An 18856-nucleotide genomic window follows, 5' to 3' on the forward strand; every position below is an offset into this window, starting at 1 on the left:
GGTTCTGCTGTTGGCCCGAGGTGGCCCACACTCTCTGAGCTGTCCCCCGGTGGGGCTGTGAGGGGTTAGGAAAGGCTCCTTGGTGCCAGGACCCCCGGGCCGTCTCTGGGAGCTCAGCACTCCCCGGTGAGGGGCCCGCAGCCCAGGAGAACCCAAGGGTGCAGGTCTCCGGCCTGGGCCAGCCGGACGAAGGAGACACGTTGCTGCCCCCTTGTGGCCGCAAAGGAGCGGACCTGCCCATCCTATTTCCTAAGAGGTGCCTCCAGGGGCCCAGGCGCCAAGCCAGGCCCAGCACCTGCCTCCCCTGAGACCCGCAGGGGCGTGCGGACCACCGGTTCCAACCCCTTCCCAAACACCCCGCCTGCACCGCCTCCGCACGCTCGAGCCCAAGCCACAGGGAGAGACACTGGACATCGCAGGGAGTGGGCCTGGCTGGGCCACCTCTGCCTACTCCCTGCGCATGGTTCCTGCGGGGACAGTGGCTGCTTCTTCACAGCGCCTCTGTGGACCTGAAGGAAGATGTAGGTGGAACGTTCTAGAAGAGTTCCTGGCACCTGGCACCCCTTGATGAAGACTATCCTCTCCTTCCAGCTCTGACAAGTGACAGTGTCCCCTCTCCCTCCGGAGCCGGCCCCTGAGCTGGCCCTGCCGGCTCCCGGGACCTGGGCCTGGCTGGCGTCCCCGGACACCGTCTTCAAGGTGCGGCTCGCTGTGCGCCGTCAGCCTGTCGCAGGACGGGCTTAGGACGGCCACGCGCCTCCAGTAGCTCGTGAAGGGAAAAGACGGGAGGCGGCAAACTCGGCTCAGGAGGGTTTATTGGCCTGGCTGCTGGGAGCCCCGGGAGCGGCTCTGGGGGGCTTCCTGGAGGAGGAGGCCGGCTCATATGTGTGTCGGGGCAGCCTCCACGGCCCTCCCCGGGGGCCTCAGGGACCCTCAGCTCAGGCCCAGCGTGGCTTTCAGTGCCTGCAGCTCTCTGCTGTCGATGCCGTTGCCCCCACACACGATGACCACGACGGAGGCCAGGGGACGCAGGCGGCCCTCAGCCTGCAGCCTCCCCAGGAGGCCAGAGTAGATGGAGGCCAGGGCTGCCCCGCAGGCGGGCTCCACCAGCATGCGCTCGTCATCTGCGGCAGGGAGAGGCGGAGCCGGTCAGGCTGCCCCGGCCGGGGTCCCCCTCTCCAGCGTGCCCTCCCCCATCCATCACTAGGCTGTCTGTCTGTCCATCCGTCACTGGAGCCATCAATCAGCGTGTCCCTCCATCCGTCCATAACCCACCCATCCGTCCCGTTCCATCATTTGATTGTCTGTCTGTCCATCCATCAACATGTCCATTAATCAGTGTGTCCGTCCATCCGTCCATCTGCACACCATCCATCAGTCTGGCCCGGCGCTCCCGCCCCTCCCCACCCCCATCCATCTTCCTCCTGGCTCACGCATCAGCCATTCAGTCAACAAGCAGGCACAGGGCGACCACCCCCGCCCTGCGGGAGGGGCCCTGGGGACAGCGCGGTCAGTAAGACGCCGCCCCGCCCCCGGGCGGCTGGCGGTCCAGCGGGGGCAGATAAGGACCGGCCGCAGTGAACAGAGGGGTCCCCAGCCCGGGCACTGTGGCGGGAGGCCTGGGGGGCTTCCTGGAGGAGGCGCCCTGTGAATCGTGGGCCGGGGTCACAGGAGACGGTGGGGAGCGGCCGGGCGGACTCGCAGAGGGAGGGCGATGGGCGCCAATCGGGGGCGCAGGCGCGGCACCCCGCCCCCCAGGGAGCAGCCCAGACAGCACCAGGGCTCGCGGGCCCTGAGCCCCGCGCGGTGCTCGCTCACCCAGGAACCGCTGCACGGCGCTCACGGCCTCCGCGTCGCCCACCACCTCCGACAGGACCCGGTGCTCCCGGGTGCACTCCAGGGCCCGCCTGGCCACCGTCTTGGCGCCCAGGGTCCTGGCCACGCTGCATGTGAGGCAGGTCGGTCAGGGAGAGCAGGGCGGGGCCGCGCACCCTGCAACGACTGCGCCCCTGTCGTGAGTCCCCCCCGACCCCAGTGCTCGACCCCTGCCTCCTGAGCAGGACAGAGGCTGCAGTCCCTCTGCCTGCACACCAGCAAGCGAGCACAGAAAGGGCTTTTTCCTTCACTGACTCATTAACACCTCTCACGACTGTGCTACGGTTAATACGTGAAACTGTACAACATGCTGAGTGCACAGATTTCCTGTTTCCTCCTGCAGCCACCTTCGAGTGAGGAACGTTTTAGATCCGTTCTACAGGGGAGGAAACTGAGCTCAGAGAGGTGAAGTAACTTGCTCAAAGACACACAGCCACTCTGTAGCAGAATGTAGATTCCAATCCAGGCGGCCTGGCTCCAGTGTGTGACTTTCCCCGGTGCTTGGGATCACCTCCCTACTGTACCTGCTGAGAGGTGGGTCATGCACTTTGCGGGGAACCTCTGTCCACTGAGCGACCCAGACCACAGAGTCTGGAGTCAGGGTGGCTGTTTTCAAGCCTCTGCTCTAGCTGTGTGACCTTGGGAAAGTCACTTAGCCTCTCTGGGCCTCAGTTTCTTTATCTGAAAAATGGGGTGCATGAGGACATCTGGGGAACTAAATGAGTTAAAATGTTCATCTGTTTAGCTGTACTGGGGATTAGACCCCAGGGCATTTACCACTGAGCCACATCTTCAGCCCTTTTTAATTATTATTTTGAGGCTGGACTTGCAGGTCTGAACCACCAGGCCCGGCTGAGGGGAAACATTTAAAGTGCGGAGAGCCGAGCCCGACAGGAAGTTCGGAGGAAGCTCTTATGGCCTTAGTGATTGTTAGGAGCACAGTGTGGCGGGGCCGCAGCGATAGATAAATACGCAAGCCAAGAGCAGCAGGTGGAGCCACAGGGACACAAGGGGACGCGCCTGCAGGTCCTCGCAGCCTGGAGCCTCTGCCCAGCTGGGCCTCAGAGGAAGAGGGGTCGGCATCCCAGATGCAGGGGCCAGAGGGACCAAGAGTCCAGGCCAGAGAGCACCTAGGGGTCAGGCCCAGGCAGAAGCAGGGCAGGTGAACCGGGAGGCAGAGACGCCCTGAGGCCGGATCCCTAGAGGCCAGGTGGACTTGCGTTTCTCTAATGACCACCCAGGACCTATATACAGCAGGTGCTTAGGAAAGCCCACTTACAGGGCTGTCTGGGTTCCAGCCCTTCTGCCCTGAGACCCGGCCACGTCCCGAGTCCCAGCAGGCAGCGGGCACTTCACACCACATGGACGGTGGTGTTCGCTGACCATAGGGGCCACATGGTCTTCCCAAAGCCATCCCCCAGAGCCTCAGACTGTGCCCACTTTGGAAGTGGGGTCCTGGGAAAAAGGGGACAGTCAGACAGCCTGTCCCTGCATGCCCCCTTTCCCGTCCCCCTAACCCTCGCCAAGTTAAGGGGACCGGGGAGCAAGCCTTGTTGGACACTCCAATCCACATCATGGTGGAGGACCCTGGCTCCCCCGTGCACAGGACAGGCCAGGTCGGGGTTCCCCGTGGAAAGCCGCCCTTGTCACATCCACAGGGACAGCTGCCCCTTGGATGCTGGTCGGACAACAGGCTAAGCGAGCTACAGCCCACGAGGCCGCCGCCTCTGCAGCCTGACGCGTGCAGCCCTCTCTGTGGGGATTGGGGCGGAACCGAGGGCGGAACCTGGAGAGGTGTGTCCCCACCCAGCTGGCCACTGCTGGGCAGAGCACCACGAGGGAGAGGAGGCGCCGCCCGGTGGGGCGGCTGCAGGGACAGAGGTGCTCAGCGCGTCACGGCTGGGCTGAGCGTCAGGCCTCTGGCCTCCGGCGCTGTCTCAGCTTCCTTTGGTCTCCTGGCACTCTGTCCAGCTGCCCCAGAGCAACTGGGCTCAGGACATGACAAGGTCACAGATGAGAGATTCGGGTGGACCCTAAATCCCAGAACTGGTGTCCTCGTGAGGAGAGGAGAGGCTGCTGAGAGATGCAGGGTGAAGAAGCCACGTGAAGACAGACAGAGGCGGAGACTGGTGTGCAGCCGCCCTCAGCCCAGGGACGCCAAGGACGCCAGCAGCCACCAGAAGCTGGAAGAGACAGGGAGGACCCTCTCCCAGGGCCCCCAGAGCTCAGGTGGCCCTGCCACCACCTGGGGTTCAGACCTGCAGCTTCCAGGACTAAGGGAGAACAGCCTTCGGTTGTTCTCAGCCACATGGTTTGCGGTAACCTGGAGGAAATGAACGCAGCCTCAGGGACCAGGCTGGTGTTACAAGCGGGGAGGACGCAGCCTGGCCGGGCCCAGAAGGGTGGGTCTGTTAGCTTAGCTCCCCATCTGCTGAATACAATCAGTTACTGGGCTGGGTGTAGCTCAGTGGCACGGCACCGGCCTGGCATGGGTGAGGCCCCAGGTTCCTTTCCCAACACCACAAAAATAAAAAATAAAAAAATCAATTACAAAATGCAATGAGATAATTAGCTGGGTAACGATGTCATGGGGGAAAATACAACTGTGTTCATGATACAACGTGAACCAGCGAAAGGGATCACAACCCTGGTGTGCGCATCCCGGCTTTTAAACATCGATAGCCCACCATTCATGCCACGGACCTAGTTGAGCATCTACTACGTGCCAGCAGCGTTTCGCTGATCTGAAAGGATGCCGCACAGAGACGGGGAAGCCCCGCGGGAGCCACGTTCGCCCTCGGGGGCAGAACTGAGGGTCACCTGGTGCTTCCTGGGGCACACTTCATGTCTTCAGTTTCTAATTCACCTGCACTGGGCCCGGGTAGCTTTTGTAACCATACAGACCAAGGAAAACTTGCCCTATTAATGGATGAGGTTTCAGGGAACCCTACCCCTCAGCACTTCTGAATTAGACCCTCGATTCCGTGGCTGGGACTCCAGGGAAGAGGAGCCCCCATTCGGGTGTCCTCAGCCCCCCTGGACTGGCCCAGGAGACCCCGGCTCACCTGGTGATGTCTGGCAGCGTGACCAGCTCGCCCGCCTGCACCGCTGCGTTGAAGCTGTGTGCCCCGCGGGTCTCCATGGCGATGATGGGCACGTGCTGCCAGCCCACCTCCACCAGGCCGGCCGCCACCCCTGCCAGGAGCCCCCCGCCGCCCACTGCCAGCACCACGGCGCCCGGCGGGGTCCCCAGGGCAGCCTGCAGCTCCTGCACCAGGCTGGCGTTGCCTTCCCTGGGGAGAGGAGGGGGAGGGGGACGCGGCCCCTGGGGAGGGGTCCCTGGGGGCTTCCCCCGCGTACCTTGATCCCTTCCCGTGGCCCCGACCCACGCCGCAGGGAGGAGTCTGTGGCCGCCCTTCTCTGCCTCCACCCGGTCCCCACCGCCAGCCTCCCAGGCAGTGGGTCCCCCAACGACTTTGGAAAGAGGTAAAGCTGGTGCGTGTGGCTGAGGGACCAGCAGGTCACCTGGAATCAGCTGACTGAAGCTGTGGGACTAGGACCCTGTGTCACCACTCACTAGCTGTGTGATCTTGGCCAAGTTGCTTGACCCCTCTGACCTGCGAAGTGGGTTTAGTAACAGCCCCCTCTAGGGCTTGGGGAGGTCACACAGGAGAGCAGGGGACAGCCTTGCCTGTGCCTGGCCCGGGGCACGTATTCAATCAGGGGACTCAGTATGAGCACCCCACTTCACAGATCCGGAAGCCCGGGCACAGGGCAGGGAGTGCGCTGCGCAAAGTCACACAGTCCCGAGGAGCAGGGGCCGCGAGCTTCGGGGCTGCTCTGGGTCTAGTCTCCCTGCTGTCCAGTGGGAGGACCCTGGCTTGGTGAGGGTCTCCCAGCTCTGGGCCCTGACGCAGGTCACTTCTTACCATATCAGAGGGTGGTCAAACGGGGGCACATTCACCCAGCCGTCCTGCTTGGCCAACTCCTGTGCCCTCAGATTGGCATCGTCCCAGACCTAAGGGGAAATGGAGGTCCCTCAAAGACCCGGGCACGGGCTCTGCAGAGACTGGAGCGAGGCCAGGGCTCCCACCCAGCCCCAGGGTCCAGGGAGCCCAAGGGACCAAAGGTGTGACCAAAGGTCCAGCAGCCTCAGCGGACAAGGACAGAGGTCTCTCTGTGGACAAAGGGGTGCCATGTGCTTCCCCCAACCCTAGAGGATAGATGGGTGGATGGGAGGGTGGGTGGGTGTGTAGATAGAGGGTGGGTGGGTGGATGGATGGATTGGTGGGTGGGTGGGTGGGTGGTTGGGTGGATGGGTGGGCGGGTGGGTGGATGGGTGGGTGGATGGATGGATGGGTGGGTGGGTGGGTGGGTGGGTGGATGGATGGATGGGTGGGTGGGTGGGTGGATGGATGGGTGGGTGGGTGGGTGGATGGATGGGTGGGCGGGTAGTTGGGTGGATGGGTGGGTGGATGGATGGATGGATGGATGGGTGGGTGGATGGGTGGGCGGGTGGGTGGGTGGATGGATGGGTGGGTGGGTGGGTGGGTGGGTGGATGGGTGGGTGGGTGGGTGGGCGGGTGGATGGGTGGGTGGTTGGGTGGATGGATGGATGGATGGATGGGTGGGTGGATGGGTGGGCGGGTGGGTGGGTGGATGAGTGGGTGGATGGATGGGTGGGTGGGTGGGTGGATGGGTGGATGGGTGGGTGGGTGGGTGGATGGGTGGGTGGGTGGGTGGGTGGGGGGGTGGGTGGGTGGGTGGGTGGATGGGTGGGTGGGCGGGTGGGTGGGTGGGTGGGGTGGAAGGAAGAGAGGGAGAGCTGTTTCGTGGAGGATGTCAGACAGATGGGTCGGCCTCGGGAGGTCCTTTGCGGCTGGGACAGGCGAGTGGGGAGGTCCTGGCCCTCGCTCCATGACATACCTCTGTCCTGCCCCCCGGCTCAGACCCTCTGCAGACGCTCATTTGATGGAAAAGGAGCCAGACTCTCCGGGGACAGGGAGGGGCGGGGATGCCCGCGGCAGCTGCCCTGCACCCTGGGCTCCTCACCTTTCCGGTCAGCAGGACCTCCGCGCCCTGGCCCTGCAGCCTCTTCACCACCTGCGTGGTGGCCGTCTCCGGGAGCACAATGGTGGCCGGGATGCCCAACTTCTGAGCAGAGTACGCGGCAGCGATGCCCGCGTTGCCCCCTGGGTGAGAGAAAGGTGAGATGGGCAGGTGCCTCGGCCTGTTGACCCCCAGCTCCCTCCACCTCCCTCTGGGGGTCACGCATGTGCCCCCCACTGACCGGCCCCCTGATCTACATTGAACTCTTGACCCATGATTGGTTTAGGGATGAGCATGTGACCCAAGCCAGGCCACAGAGGAATTCTAAGGTGCAAGAGAAGTTTCTCTCTTCACTGGAGGAGAGGCTGTCCTGAGGAGAAGGCCGATGGAGAGGGAAGGAAGGCAGGAGAGGAAGAGCGGCAGAGAGACCGCCTGGATCCAGCTGGGCCTGAAAGCCACACGGCCTGAGGCGCTTCAGTTCTCAGAACCTGCAGCTTAAACTAGGCGCTGCGGCCTGGAGCCCTGGTGTAGGGAAGAGGCCCAGGAGTGGGTGCTTGAGGAGGCCATCTGAGGTTTGACCGACAAGGAGGCCGCGCCCTGGACACCTCTGCGCACCCTGGCCAGCTTCTCCTCCCCCACCCCTGCCCTAGGACCCCCCGCAAAGCAGAAAGGGGTGGGGTCACCTGAGGAGCACACCAGGTGTTTGCACCCCTTCTTCGCCATCTGGGGAGAGAAGGAATGGAGTCAGCGGAGCAGGCGGCCCTGAGGCCCGTTTGGGGTGCGGCCAGGCGTCTCCCTCCCGCACCCCCTCACCTGCTGGCAGAAATGCCCGATGCCCCGGATCTTAAAGGACCCGGCAGGCTGCATGTTCTCACACTTGAGGAAGACGGTGGTGCCGGCCTCCCGGGACAGCGCCCAGCTCTCCAGCAGGGGCGTGACGCGGTGGAAGGGCGCCCACCCCGCCGGGGGGCCCTCCATCACCAGGGTCGCCTGCAGGAGGACACAGCTGGGCCCAGACGCTCCAGGTGGGACGGCGGGAGGCCTGAGGCCACGCGGCCTGGGCAACTGAGCCCCGCTGGCTGCCAGGCAGGGAGACCCAGGCAGCGCCCGCCCCGCGCTGGGCTCGGTCTCCCCTCTGGACAAGGAGGTCAGGACTGGGCACCCCAAGCTGGGAGTCGGCTGCCCGCCTGCAGAGGAGGCTGGACGGGCCCCTGGTGATGATCAGCTCGCTCGTTGTTGGCTCGAGACGCCAACTGAGCACCTACAACGGGCGGGCAGGGCGCGCCGGGCTCGGGGACCAGGAGGGGACCAGGGGAGGGACTCTGCTGGCCGGACCTTGCTGTCTGGTGGGGAGGCGGAATCACAGACGTCCAAGAGGAGCGACCCGTGGGTTCAGGAGCAGGGCCGGCAGGGAAGGTCTCTGGGGAGGGAAGCTTCCGGATAATCTCCACCCTAGAGAACCGGACACCCCAGATGTGACCGTCCTTTGGCTTCAGCAAGCGCTGACCCGTGGCCTTGCGTGTTCCGGCCTTATATCCGTCCCTCCCGCTTTCTGAATTCTCACTCCTCTCCGTCATTATCACTATGACCATGGTCATCCTGACCCCTGGCTATCACATGGGTATCGCGTCCACTCGTGTCTCTAAAAACACTTTTTAAAAAGTGTGGACGGTGTCAGGACTGTGTGCGTTGGTCCAAGCTTCCTGCATTCCACACTTCGAGTGAGATCATTTTATTTGATGTCAGTTAGACCTCACCAACGCTCTTTTGAAAAGGTGAGCCGGGCAAGGTAGCTCACACCCGTAATCCCACCCACGTGGGAGGCTGAGGCGGGAGGACGGAAAGTTTGAGGCCAGCCTCAGCAACTTAGTGAGACCCCATCTCCAAATAAAAAGGCCTGGGCTGTGGCTCAGGGGTTAAGCGCCCCTGGGTTCAGTCCCCAGTGGGGCAAAAATTTTAAAAATTAAAAAGGAAAAAAAGAAAGTTTCTAGTCATCTCGTTCTACGTGACAGGAGGTGGTCTGTGGCTGGTGGTGGAGTCTGGAGGTTTTAGTTTTTAATTTTTATTTGTCCTCTGCTTTGGCCAGCGGGGGAGAACCCGGGCCTGCGGGGGGCTGGGCCAGCCTCTGCCCCAGGTGCCAGGGTCCCACCCAGATTGCAAGGCCTGTCACTCTTTCTGACCTGTAAGTTGGCACAGGGGGGTTTCGGGGGTGACGAGGGCCCCAGGGAGGCCTGAAGCAGGGATCCCAGCGGGCGGAGCCCTGGATCCCGGGAGAGGAGCAGAGGAAGAAATGAGAGGCAGGAGAAGGAACGGCCACCAGGGCCACACCCCACTCCACCCGAGCCCGACCTGGTGTACCCTGAGTCTCTGCTGGGGCCCAGAGCAGCGAGGACCAGGTTTCCTACCACTCATCTGACCCTGTGCCCTGGGACCCCCACACCAGGCAGGGCAAAGCTTGAGCCTCTCCAGTCCTGGAGCCCAGAAGCCTGGGTGGGCTGTAGAGTGGATCAAAGTTCGAAACCAGCTCCGACTTCCTTGGCTGTGTGACCCAAGCCAGTATCTTGAGCTCCCTGTGCCCATTTCCCCTTCTGTAAAATGGAGATGAATACAGACCCCGACCCACGGTTGCGGTGTGCACTAGTAATGATAACAGCTTCCCTTCGTCGAGCCCCTAGTGTGTGGCACGCAGTCGCTGGGTTCTCAGCGGTATTATCTCATCCGGGTCTTTTAGTAGGGCCAGTAGTGGGCGCCCCCTTACTCCGGCATGTTTCTAAAGCACCCCCAAGGTGCAGGCCTTGACCTAGGAACTGGGGGCCCCGCAGTGAAGCATACTGACATCCGCCTCAGAGCTGACGGGCTGATGCTCTGGTGGGGAGATCAGCATGCAACAAGTAACTGCATAGACAAACAAAGTAATCAGGAAGTGCTGTGCGTGGACACAAGCGTGCTGGCAAGAAAAGAACAAAGGGACCTATTTTGGGTGTGCAGGTCAGGGCCGACCTATTGGAGGGGGGACCCTTAAAACTGAGGTCTGAAAAGCGAGACAAACTAGCCACGCCCCAAACGCAGAGAGCTTGTGTGTCCCAGGGTGGTGGCCCAGATTAAGTCAGGCCATGCGTAAAGGCACGGACTTTGGCCTGACGTACCGCAGCACTAGATAAGAGAGGCAGGGGCTCGCTGGGAGCCGGGCCTGTGCCAAGCACCCTGCATATCATCTCATCTAAGGAGCACGACAGGAGCTCACTAGCTACATTTAATGGGCAACGAGGCCAGAGGGGTCGCCCTCCAAGGTCACACAGCTAGGAAGGGCTAGACCAGCTGACGGGCATTTGATACTTAATTGCCAGTTTTCTTCAAGAGTCAAATGCTCCCAGCTCAGGCCCCAGCCCTCCTCCTTATCCCAGCCACCCCGGAGACAGCAGGCATCAGTTAAATAAACAGGCCCCAAGTTGCCAGCAGGCATCAGTTAAATAAACAAGCCCCAAGTTGCCAGCAGGCATCAGTTAAATAAACAAGCCCCAAGTTGCCAACAGCCTTGTCAGGGCAGGTCCCCTCAGGTCCGGGCAGAGCGGAGGCCTCCGCCCAGGGACACTTGGTTCGTGCCCAGAGTGGCAGCCACAGGGGCTGAGGTGGAAGCCTGGATCTACTTGCCATGGGGCAGGGCGGGGGTACCCAGGCTGGGGCTCAGATCCCAGCAACGCGTGGCCCTGGCTGAGCCACTACCTCACGGGCCTCCCGGTCTCACCCGCCAGCTGGGGACAGGCCCCGCCTGTCCACTGCCTTGTCCCTGAGGACCACCTGGTGTCAGCTGGAGAGCCTGGGCTGGCCCGTGGCAGGGTGCCAGCCCTGCCCGCTGGCCAGCAGGACCTGCTGCAGCCCGGGTGCCCGCGCCCCGCCGCCCCCCAGGCACCCTGAGTTGAACGGTGACCCGGGAGGGCTGAGCTGCACCCCTCTCCTCGGTCCTCCACTCGGCCGGCCGTGGCCCCAGAGAGCAAAGACCCTGGCACGCGCACCCCCGAGCCCCAGAACCCCGCTGCTCCACACCTCACCTCGGCCCTGTCCCCAGCCAGCTGCTTCCTGCTGCTCCGGCTGCTCTGCCAGCCTCTGCCAGCCTCCTGCCTCAGACCCGCCTCCTGTGTTAAAGGGGCAGCTCCCACCAAGGCCCCCCGGGACAGAGGGGGGAGAGGGGAGGTCAGTGTCAGGTCCTCCCGGCCTCCCCGGGCTCCCTGTGCCCATTTCCTGGTCCTGTCTGACAAGTGAGCAAACTGAGGCTCAGAGAGGGGCACTCGTTTGGCCATGGACGCCCAGCCAGAGAGGGGCAGAGACACTAGACCCCCGTTCCCAAAGCTCCCTCAGCCCAGGCCTCGACCAGAAGCCAGACCCCCTCCCTGAACCATAGGTGTGAGACCTGAGGAGGAGGAGGAAGAGGAGGGGAGGGGGGGAAGGGGAGAAGGGGGAGGGGAGGGGGAGGGGGAGGGGGGAAGGAGGAAGGGGAGGGGAGGAGGGGGAGGGGGAGGAGGGGAGAGCACCCTCATCCGTCAGTCACGTCAGTCACGGGAGAAGGCCCGGCCTGCACACCCAGCACAGGGACCCAGCTGGCCACTCATTCACACACTCAGTAAATATTTATTGGACACCTACTATGTGCCAATCCCTGGGATCTTTGGCCTCAAACAAGATAACATGTCCCCTGTCCTGACAAGGCCCTTGGTGATATCAGCTGGGAGCTGGTCAGGGCTGCGGGAGCCCAGAGCCTGGGCTGTCGGAGAAGGCAGGGTCCAGCGGCCGGCAGGCTTGGGGCAGAGACGGGCAGGAGCCAGAGACACGGGCGTCTGAGCCACTGGAGACCCAGCCTCACCCAGGGGCACTAGGGAGCCACGGACAGCATGAGTCTGGGAATGACCAAGCAGATGGCCATCACTATCTGTCACTGTCCCGGGGCGAACCCCAGCCACTCAGTCACCCTGGGCCTCGGTTTCCCTGTCTGTGAAGTGGGAGTCGAGCTCCCAGGAGGAGCCGGCAGCCCAGATGCCCCTGACCCTCTTGGACTGTGTGTGACCTCCCGGGTTCCGTGCTTAACTCCTGGACACATGCGGTCAAGTGTTGCTGCCCGACCCGGCGCCTCCAGGGGGACTTGGGCAGGTTATCTCCACACCCCGATGCCAGCTGCCCCGACCTTGCCAGGGGATCGAACCAGGGAGGGAGAGAAAGTCACCTGACACAGTGACAGGTCTCACACCCAGGAGGTCAGAGGGCAGGAGGTCACCAGAAGGCAGTGGCGGCGGGGACGGGTCTGGGAGGGCCTCCTGGAGGAGGTGGGCCCTAGCACACAGCTGGGGCTCAGACGGGAGCACAACCACTGCACTTATTGCATGCCTACTGTATGCCAGCCCTTTTATACTGACTAGAGAGGATTTCTCACCTAGCCGGGCACTTCCTGCTGCGTGCGTCAGGAAGCACGGACCGTGCATGTGTGTGCACGTGTGCCCATATGTACATGCAAAACCAAACCCGCCATTTCAGGGACACTAATGCTTAGGAAGGAGCTAAGGTAGGTGCTCCAATTTTTGAACGCAACCTCTTTCGAGTATTAAGTAGCAGAAGAATTTCCGGAGTGGCAGCGTGCCTGCGTGTTAAGACACAGACCCCGGAGCCAGGCTACGGTACAAATAATAGCTCTGCCATTTCCTGGCTGTGTGACCTCAGGCAAGTCACTTGACCTCCCTGCGCCTTGATTTCCCAACTCCTTCCCTAGCAGGGTCGATGTGAGGGTCAAATGAGCAAATGTCTGGGAAGCCTTGAGAACAGCAGCCGGGGCTCCGTGTGCGGTGTCCTTGCTGCTGTGTGCTGTCACCGTGACGGTTCTACAAGAGGTGACTTGACAATGTGGCAAAGATTGCAGAGCAGGGCGGGAGGGCCTGAGGTCCGGGAGTGTGGCGTCCTTCTGCCACAGAAGCTTACGACGCGCTGGGGAAACGGGACTCCAGCGAACCCTCTGTGGAGGAAACAGGCTCAGAGAGACCCAGTCACTTTCCCAAGGTCACACAGCAACACCAGGGCTCAGGTCCAGAGGGGCCGGCTCCAGAGCTCTGGCCGCGGTGAGGAAGAGGCTGGGTCGGGCCATTGGCCACGTTCGTCAGCCATCCCTGTCCCTGACACCTCGGGCTGCCCCTGGCTACTCATTAAGCTTATTTCGCCACCCTTGCTGGCAGCTGGCTGTTCCAGGTCAGGGCAGTGCGCGGAGAGAGGACAGAGGCGCTACCGATCGGCCCCGCCCAGTCCTGCTGGCACCGCGACAGGCACCTTCCAAGCCGCGGGGCCAAGTTCCATCGAATGACGAAGGCCAGGGCCGGGCAGCGGGCTGCAGGCAGGGACTGAGCACGTGGCTGTCTCTCCACACCCCACACACCATGGCCCCTCTGCCAAGTTCAGGGTCACCGGCCCTTTCAGGGGGGATCAACCGCCCTGGACACAGGGTCTCAGGTGGGGCCACAGTTCACAGGCCACAGCTGAGTGGAGCGTCCTCCACGGAGGCCCAGCTCCCTCCTAGCTTGGCCTTACCTCTCCCTGCTGCTGACCCCACAGCCAGGGGCCCAGAGCCCCGGGTTGACCCTCCGAGTATTTGAGATCAATGAGTCTGAGAGCCTCATACAGAGTCAGCCCCCTCCCCCTCCCCCCAACAGTTATTAAGGGAGACACTGAGGCACAGAAAGGTTAAGTGACTCGCCCTGGGTTGCCCAGCAGAGGCCAGGGGCCCATCTCCAAGGGGCATTCAGCCTGGCTGTCCTGGGCCTGAGAAGCCTGCAAACCCTTAGCCGCAGCGTCTGCCGGGCCCTGCAGTCCAGCCTCCTGCGGGTGGAGGACGAGGCCCAGAGAGAAGGGACGGTGGGGCCTGAGGGACTTTCCTTCCCTGGAGACCCAGACTTCGGGAGGGGCACCTCCTTGCCTTCAGGTGACCTTCCCCAGACCACCTCCACCTGGGCCCCATGCGCAGACCACCTGGAAGCAGGCAGGAAGCTGCACGCAGCCGGCGGCCTCGCCTCTTCTGCCAGCCCTGGAACGTGCGCAGCCGGGCTAGCGCCCCGCGACTCAGCCTCTGTGGCGTTTCTGATGAACTCGTTCTGCAAACACCCATCGATATTCGATCAGTTCACGGCGTGCATAGGCGACTGACTGTAATTAGTTGATGCCGTGCGTTAAGGAGGAGGAGAGGAAGAGGAGGGAAGGAAGGAGAGTTGGCCATGGCCATGGCTGACCTCGGCCTCAGTGTAACAGGGACGTCTCAGCAGGTGGCTGGCTGCATCTGCACACTGACTGAAGTGGGGTGGGTGGCTGGGGGCTTCCTGACACGCCAGCCAGATCTTTGAAACCTCGGGGGATAGAGGTGAGAACAGGTCAAGGGAAAGAGGCAGCCGGGCGCTCTGGAGGCTGGGGCAGGAGGATCACAGGTTCAAAGCCAGCCTCAGCAACAGCAAGACACTGAGCAACTTGGTGAGACCCTGTCTCTAAATAAAATGCGAAATAGGGCCGGGGGTGTGACTCAGGGGTCGAGTGTCCCTGAGTTCAGTACCAGGTACTCACCCCCTACCCCCCCCCCCCCAAAAAAAAGGAGAGAAAGAGGCAGCTGGTGGCCTCCACCCCAGGCCTTGTGTTTCTAGAGCCTTGGATTTCAGAGGGACAGAAAGGGCCACGGCTCCCACCTGCCGCAGAACAGTTGCCACAGGGGGCCAGGAGCACAAGCTGGGGACGACCCTGGGTCCCCTGGGTTGGGAGGCAGAACCCTGGGGACCCAGCCCCTCCCCCACCACTGTCCTGGTTCCCTGAAGTCCGCTGTCCCCGCCTAGAAGAAGGGAAATCTCCTCCCTGCCACAGATTAAGTATCTGCTTGAAATAAAAATGAAGCTGGGGAGGCGACGGGGGAGCGCGTCTGCCGTGGGCTCTGCTGAGTCTCCAGCTCTCAGCCAGCCCCGCCCACTCCGGTCCCCGCTTGCCCGAAGATGATCCCCGGGGAGGCTCCCCTGGCCGTGGGGCCCTGACCTTGGCCATGGTGGCAGGTTTAGACGTAAGGTCCCCCCAAGAAGCTGTTTGTCACATTTGGAGATGACGCAAAGCCGAGAGGCCAGAGGCAGCACCATCGAATGGTCCAAAAACATTCCGTTGGGTCTTTCCACATCGAAAGCTGGACTGCGGCCAGCTGCACGGGAGCCGAGAGGTTTCCATGCCAAGTTCCTACAGCCAGGGCCACAGAGGTCGAAGCACTGAGCCCCAAACAAGGGACATCTGATTGGCTTGGATCCATTTCACCAAGAAAACAGAATATCCTTGAATTTTCCAGGGGGTTTGGGTGAGCAGTAGCGATAGGGAAGGACAACTTTTAGACAACACAGGTTCTTCCCCAGCGAGATTAAGTCCTGGCCATATTAATTAAAGTAGAGACGGTAGAACGAGGGAGGTATGAGTCCCTAGTACCCTTGAGCAGTGCTGATGTTTGGGGACAGATGACTCGTTGCCGTCGCGTCCTGTGAATTGCAAGTTGTTGAAGGACACTCCTGGTCTCCACCCGCTAGAAGCCAGTGGCATTCTTCACCCCGTGGTGATCCAAAACCATCTCCAGACCTTGACCAATGTCCTGGGGCACAAGATCACCCCACCTTGAGAGCTGCCTCCTTGAGTTAAGTTTGGCAGAGGCCGGGAAAGCGCAATGACCGCCTCCGGGGCTCCGGCATCTCTGGGGCTTTTACGTGCTCTTGCGCTCGGGGTAGTGAATGCAGGAAAACTGGGCAGGGCAGTCCCACGGCACACGCCTGCCATCCCAGCAACACGGGAGGCTGAGGCAGGAGGATGGCGAGTTCCAGACCCGCCTCTGCAACTTAGCGAGACCCTGTCTCAAAGTTAAAATGTAAAAGAACTGGGGGGGGGGGGGGATGGCTCAGGGAGGCCCCTGGGTTCAGTCCCCAGAACAAGGAAGAGACGGGGAGGGAGGCAGGAAAGCTGGGTCGTTTGGACCTGCGGGGGATGGAAACGCACAGGCTGAGGGTCGGGCCTCAGACCCTCTGAAAGAGGGGTGGCCAGCCCCTTCCTCAGCAGGTCTCCCCAGGCTCCCAGGGACCCGGTGAGGTCCCTGAGCCCCTCGCGCCCCCAGCCCCAAGCCTGCAGGCAACCTATGAGCCTCGGTGTTTTTATTCTTGTGCTTCTTGGACACTTTGCTTCGTTTCATTTGAAGTGAACAGTGTGGTGTTTACTGAGCACCTACTGTGCACCGAGCCCGTCTCGGGCATAAGGAATTCAGCACCGGATGAAGCCCCAGTCCAGTGAGGTGTGTGGGGTGGGCACGGCCAGATGTGCAGACCAAGGCGGGCAGGGTGGTTTTAGACAGGGGCCAGGGCGTCCCCGCTATGAATGGGACAGGTGAGAAGACCCTCAGGGAGGCGAGAGGGGAGTCTGTGGGAAGAACCCAGGGTCCAGGTGCGGGATTCAGAGCCGGGGCCAGGCGCCAGCGGCAGAGGTTGGCTGGACTCTGGACATTTTGGAGTTGAGGCTGCGGGAACGGTGGCTGCAGCTGGCATCACGCTGCCTGCGAGCAAGGAACTGCCCGGGAAGCGGGAGAGGCTGCTGGGAGTGGCCAGGAGGTGGCACAGTCCGTACCAGGCTGCTGTGGCCCCTCTTGGGAGAGACAGGGCCGATGCTGCAGAGTCCCCCGGAGCTGCAGCCCAGGCTCCATGGGGAGCAGACCTGGAGGAGAGCCGGCCATGGCGGGAGGACCCCAAAGCCCGGACAGTCGTGGACAAGAAGAAAGATGGAGATGGCCCTTGCTCAGGCCCGGCCCTGGCCGGCCACTCTCTCCAACTTGCAATGCCGGGTCACATCATTGTCCCATCTCTGGGGGTGGGAAAGGAAGCTAGGGCAGCGAGATGGCCACCCCAAGGTCACACGGCTGGGTGGCATTTCCAGCCCAGGTGAATGGACTCAGGACCCAGAGCTGTCTGCCAGCCAGGGAGGACGACAGGAAAGAGCTCCTGTTCCCGAGCCGCGAAAACAGCCATCGGATCCCCACCTCCCACACCTAAGGACACTCCGTCCCCCCTCGGGGACAGGGGACACTTTCCAGGAAGGTGTGATGTAACAGCAGTGGAGGTGGGGACGTGGGGATGTGGGGACGAGGGAGGCACTTGTCCAGGGTTCCCAAGCCAGGCTCCTGCCTCCTCCTGGGGCTGCCGGCTCTCCTCGTGGTCAGGCAGAGCTGTGCCTTCGTCTGTCCATCTGCTAGCTGGGAAGGTGACCTCGACTGGCCTCCCGTCTCCTCCTGTCTTCCAGAGGAGAGCTGGGTGAAGAGTGCATCTGTGCTCCATCGCCAGCGCCAGGGACGAACGTCCTTGGAAGACCAGAAAGGAAAACAGACGTGGCTTTTTTTTTTTTCCCCCTGTTACCAGGGATTGAACTCAGGGGCACTTAACCACTGAGCCACTTCCCCAGCCCTGTTTTATATTTTATTTAGAGACAGGGTCTCACTGAGTTGCTTAGGGCCTCGCTGAGTTGCTAAGGCTCGCTTTGAACTCTTGATCCTCCTGCCTCAGCCTCCCGAGCCGCTGGGATGACAGGCGTGAGCCACCGCGCCTGGCTAGCCGTTGCTTCTCAATACCGAGCGTGCACCAGGTACTATCCTGACAGTTTCACATCAATCACGTTATCAAGGCCTCATAACAAATCTAATTGAAGATGCGGAAGCGCAGAGAAGAGGAATGACTGGTCCAAGGTCACACAGCACGTTGACTCGAACTTGGGAAAATTTGCATGGATAAATGTGGTGGTGTCGTTATGAAATGCTGTGCAGTTCCAAACGGGACCACTTCATGTGAACCCGTGAAACACGGTTCCACGAGGGTGAATAACAACAGAGCAGACGAGGCCCCGGAGACAGAGGCGGCTGGAGGTTAACGGGGCGGAGGGCGGGAAGGCGAGGCGCGTCTGCTTGCGGGGACATGGTTTCTTTGGGGGCGGATTCAAGGTCCGCAGATGGCTACTCTGCACACGAGCGAACCGGGCGCGTGTGAGCTCGAGCTCAGTCAAGTCCTTCTCTTCAGAAGAGGCTGCGCGGGGCCGCGGTGGGCGGTGCCGAGCGCGGCCCCGCCCCTCCTCTGCGTCCTCCGCTCTGCCGTCTGAACGCTGACCGCCACGGATCCGGTTTTGCTGAGAGCAGGGGACACACACGGGAGGATCTGAGGACAAGTGGTCTCCTGGTCCCTGCCGCCTGCAGCTCCCAGCGTCCTCTGCGTCTGCCTCGGTCAGACAGCACCCGGGAACGGGAAGGGACACAGGGCGTGGCGAGGGGCTGTCCTCCTCCAGGCCTGTCCTCGGGCCACGGGACAACCTCGTGTGGAGATGTCATTCACACCTAAATCCGGGGCTTCCCAATGGGACCGGGCTGGCCGAGTGCCCTCCGCCCCCACCTCCCTGTGTCCACAGAGGACTCAGAGTCCCCGAGCTTGCCTTCCAGAGCTGCCACCTGGCACCGGCTGGCCTTTGGCAAACGTCCCCAACCTCTGAGCCTGTCTCCTCACCTACCACGTGGGGCTCAAGATGCCGTCCCCTGCTCGCCGGGGTTGGGGAGCCCCGGGGGGAAACAGGGCGTGGCAGCGGGCGCTGGCTGGTGCCGGCTGCAAATAATCGGGCGCAGAGGGGCTGAGTCTGCAAGTGAGGGCAGGGTGCCCCGCCCTCCTCCTCGCCACCGCCTGTCCCCAGCCCGCACCCCACGGACCGCCCGCTGGGGGCTTGGAGAGGGCCAGCAGAAGGGGCAGCTCGTCCGCGGGCTGGTGTGCGAGCTGCCGGCCGGCCGCGGTCTCCTCGGTACCCTCCTACCGCCTGCCCGACGAGGGGGCTTCGTGGAGGGACCTGGGCAGGAGGCAGCCGGGCTCTGGGCGCTGCCTGTGGACAC

General features: G+C 62.4%; 1 protein-coding gene across 3 annotated transcripts; it reads right to left on the reverse strand.

Moving 5' to 3' along the window:
- Positions 1-797: 797 nt before the first annotated feature.
- On the reverse strand, positions 798-11237 carry SDSL (serine dehydratase like). Of its 3 annotated transcripts, XM_079151581.1 has the most exons (9): positions 10974-11237; positions 7738-7914; positions 7608-7647; positions 6928-7067; positions 5805-5893; positions 4941-5168; positions 4696-4794; positions 1819-1943; positions 798-1124 (listed from the first exon to the last, which is right to left on the reverse strand). In XM_079151581.1, the coding sequence occupies exons 1-9, from the start codon at positions 11220-11222 to the stop codon at positions 934-936; spliced, it is 1338 nt and encodes a 445-aa protein (XP_079007707.1). In that variant the 5' UTR covers positions 11223-11237; the 3' UTR covers positions 798-933. The 3 variants fall into 3 exon arrangements, with proteins under 3 accessions (XP_079007707.1, XP_079007708.1, XP_079007709.1); XM_079151582.1 differs by lacking the exon at positions 4696-4794; XM_079151583.1 differs by lacking the exons at positions 798-1124; positions 1819-1943 and adding an exon at positions 4004-4058.
- Positions 11238-18856: the final 7619 nt, after the last annotated feature.

Source organism: Sciurus vulgaris, assembly GCF_902686455.1.
Source record: "Sciurus vulgaris genome assembly, chromosome: 8".
Classification (NCBI taxonomy): Eukaryota; Metazoa; Chordata; class Mammalia; order Rodentia; family Sciuridae; genus Sciurus; species Sciurus vulgaris.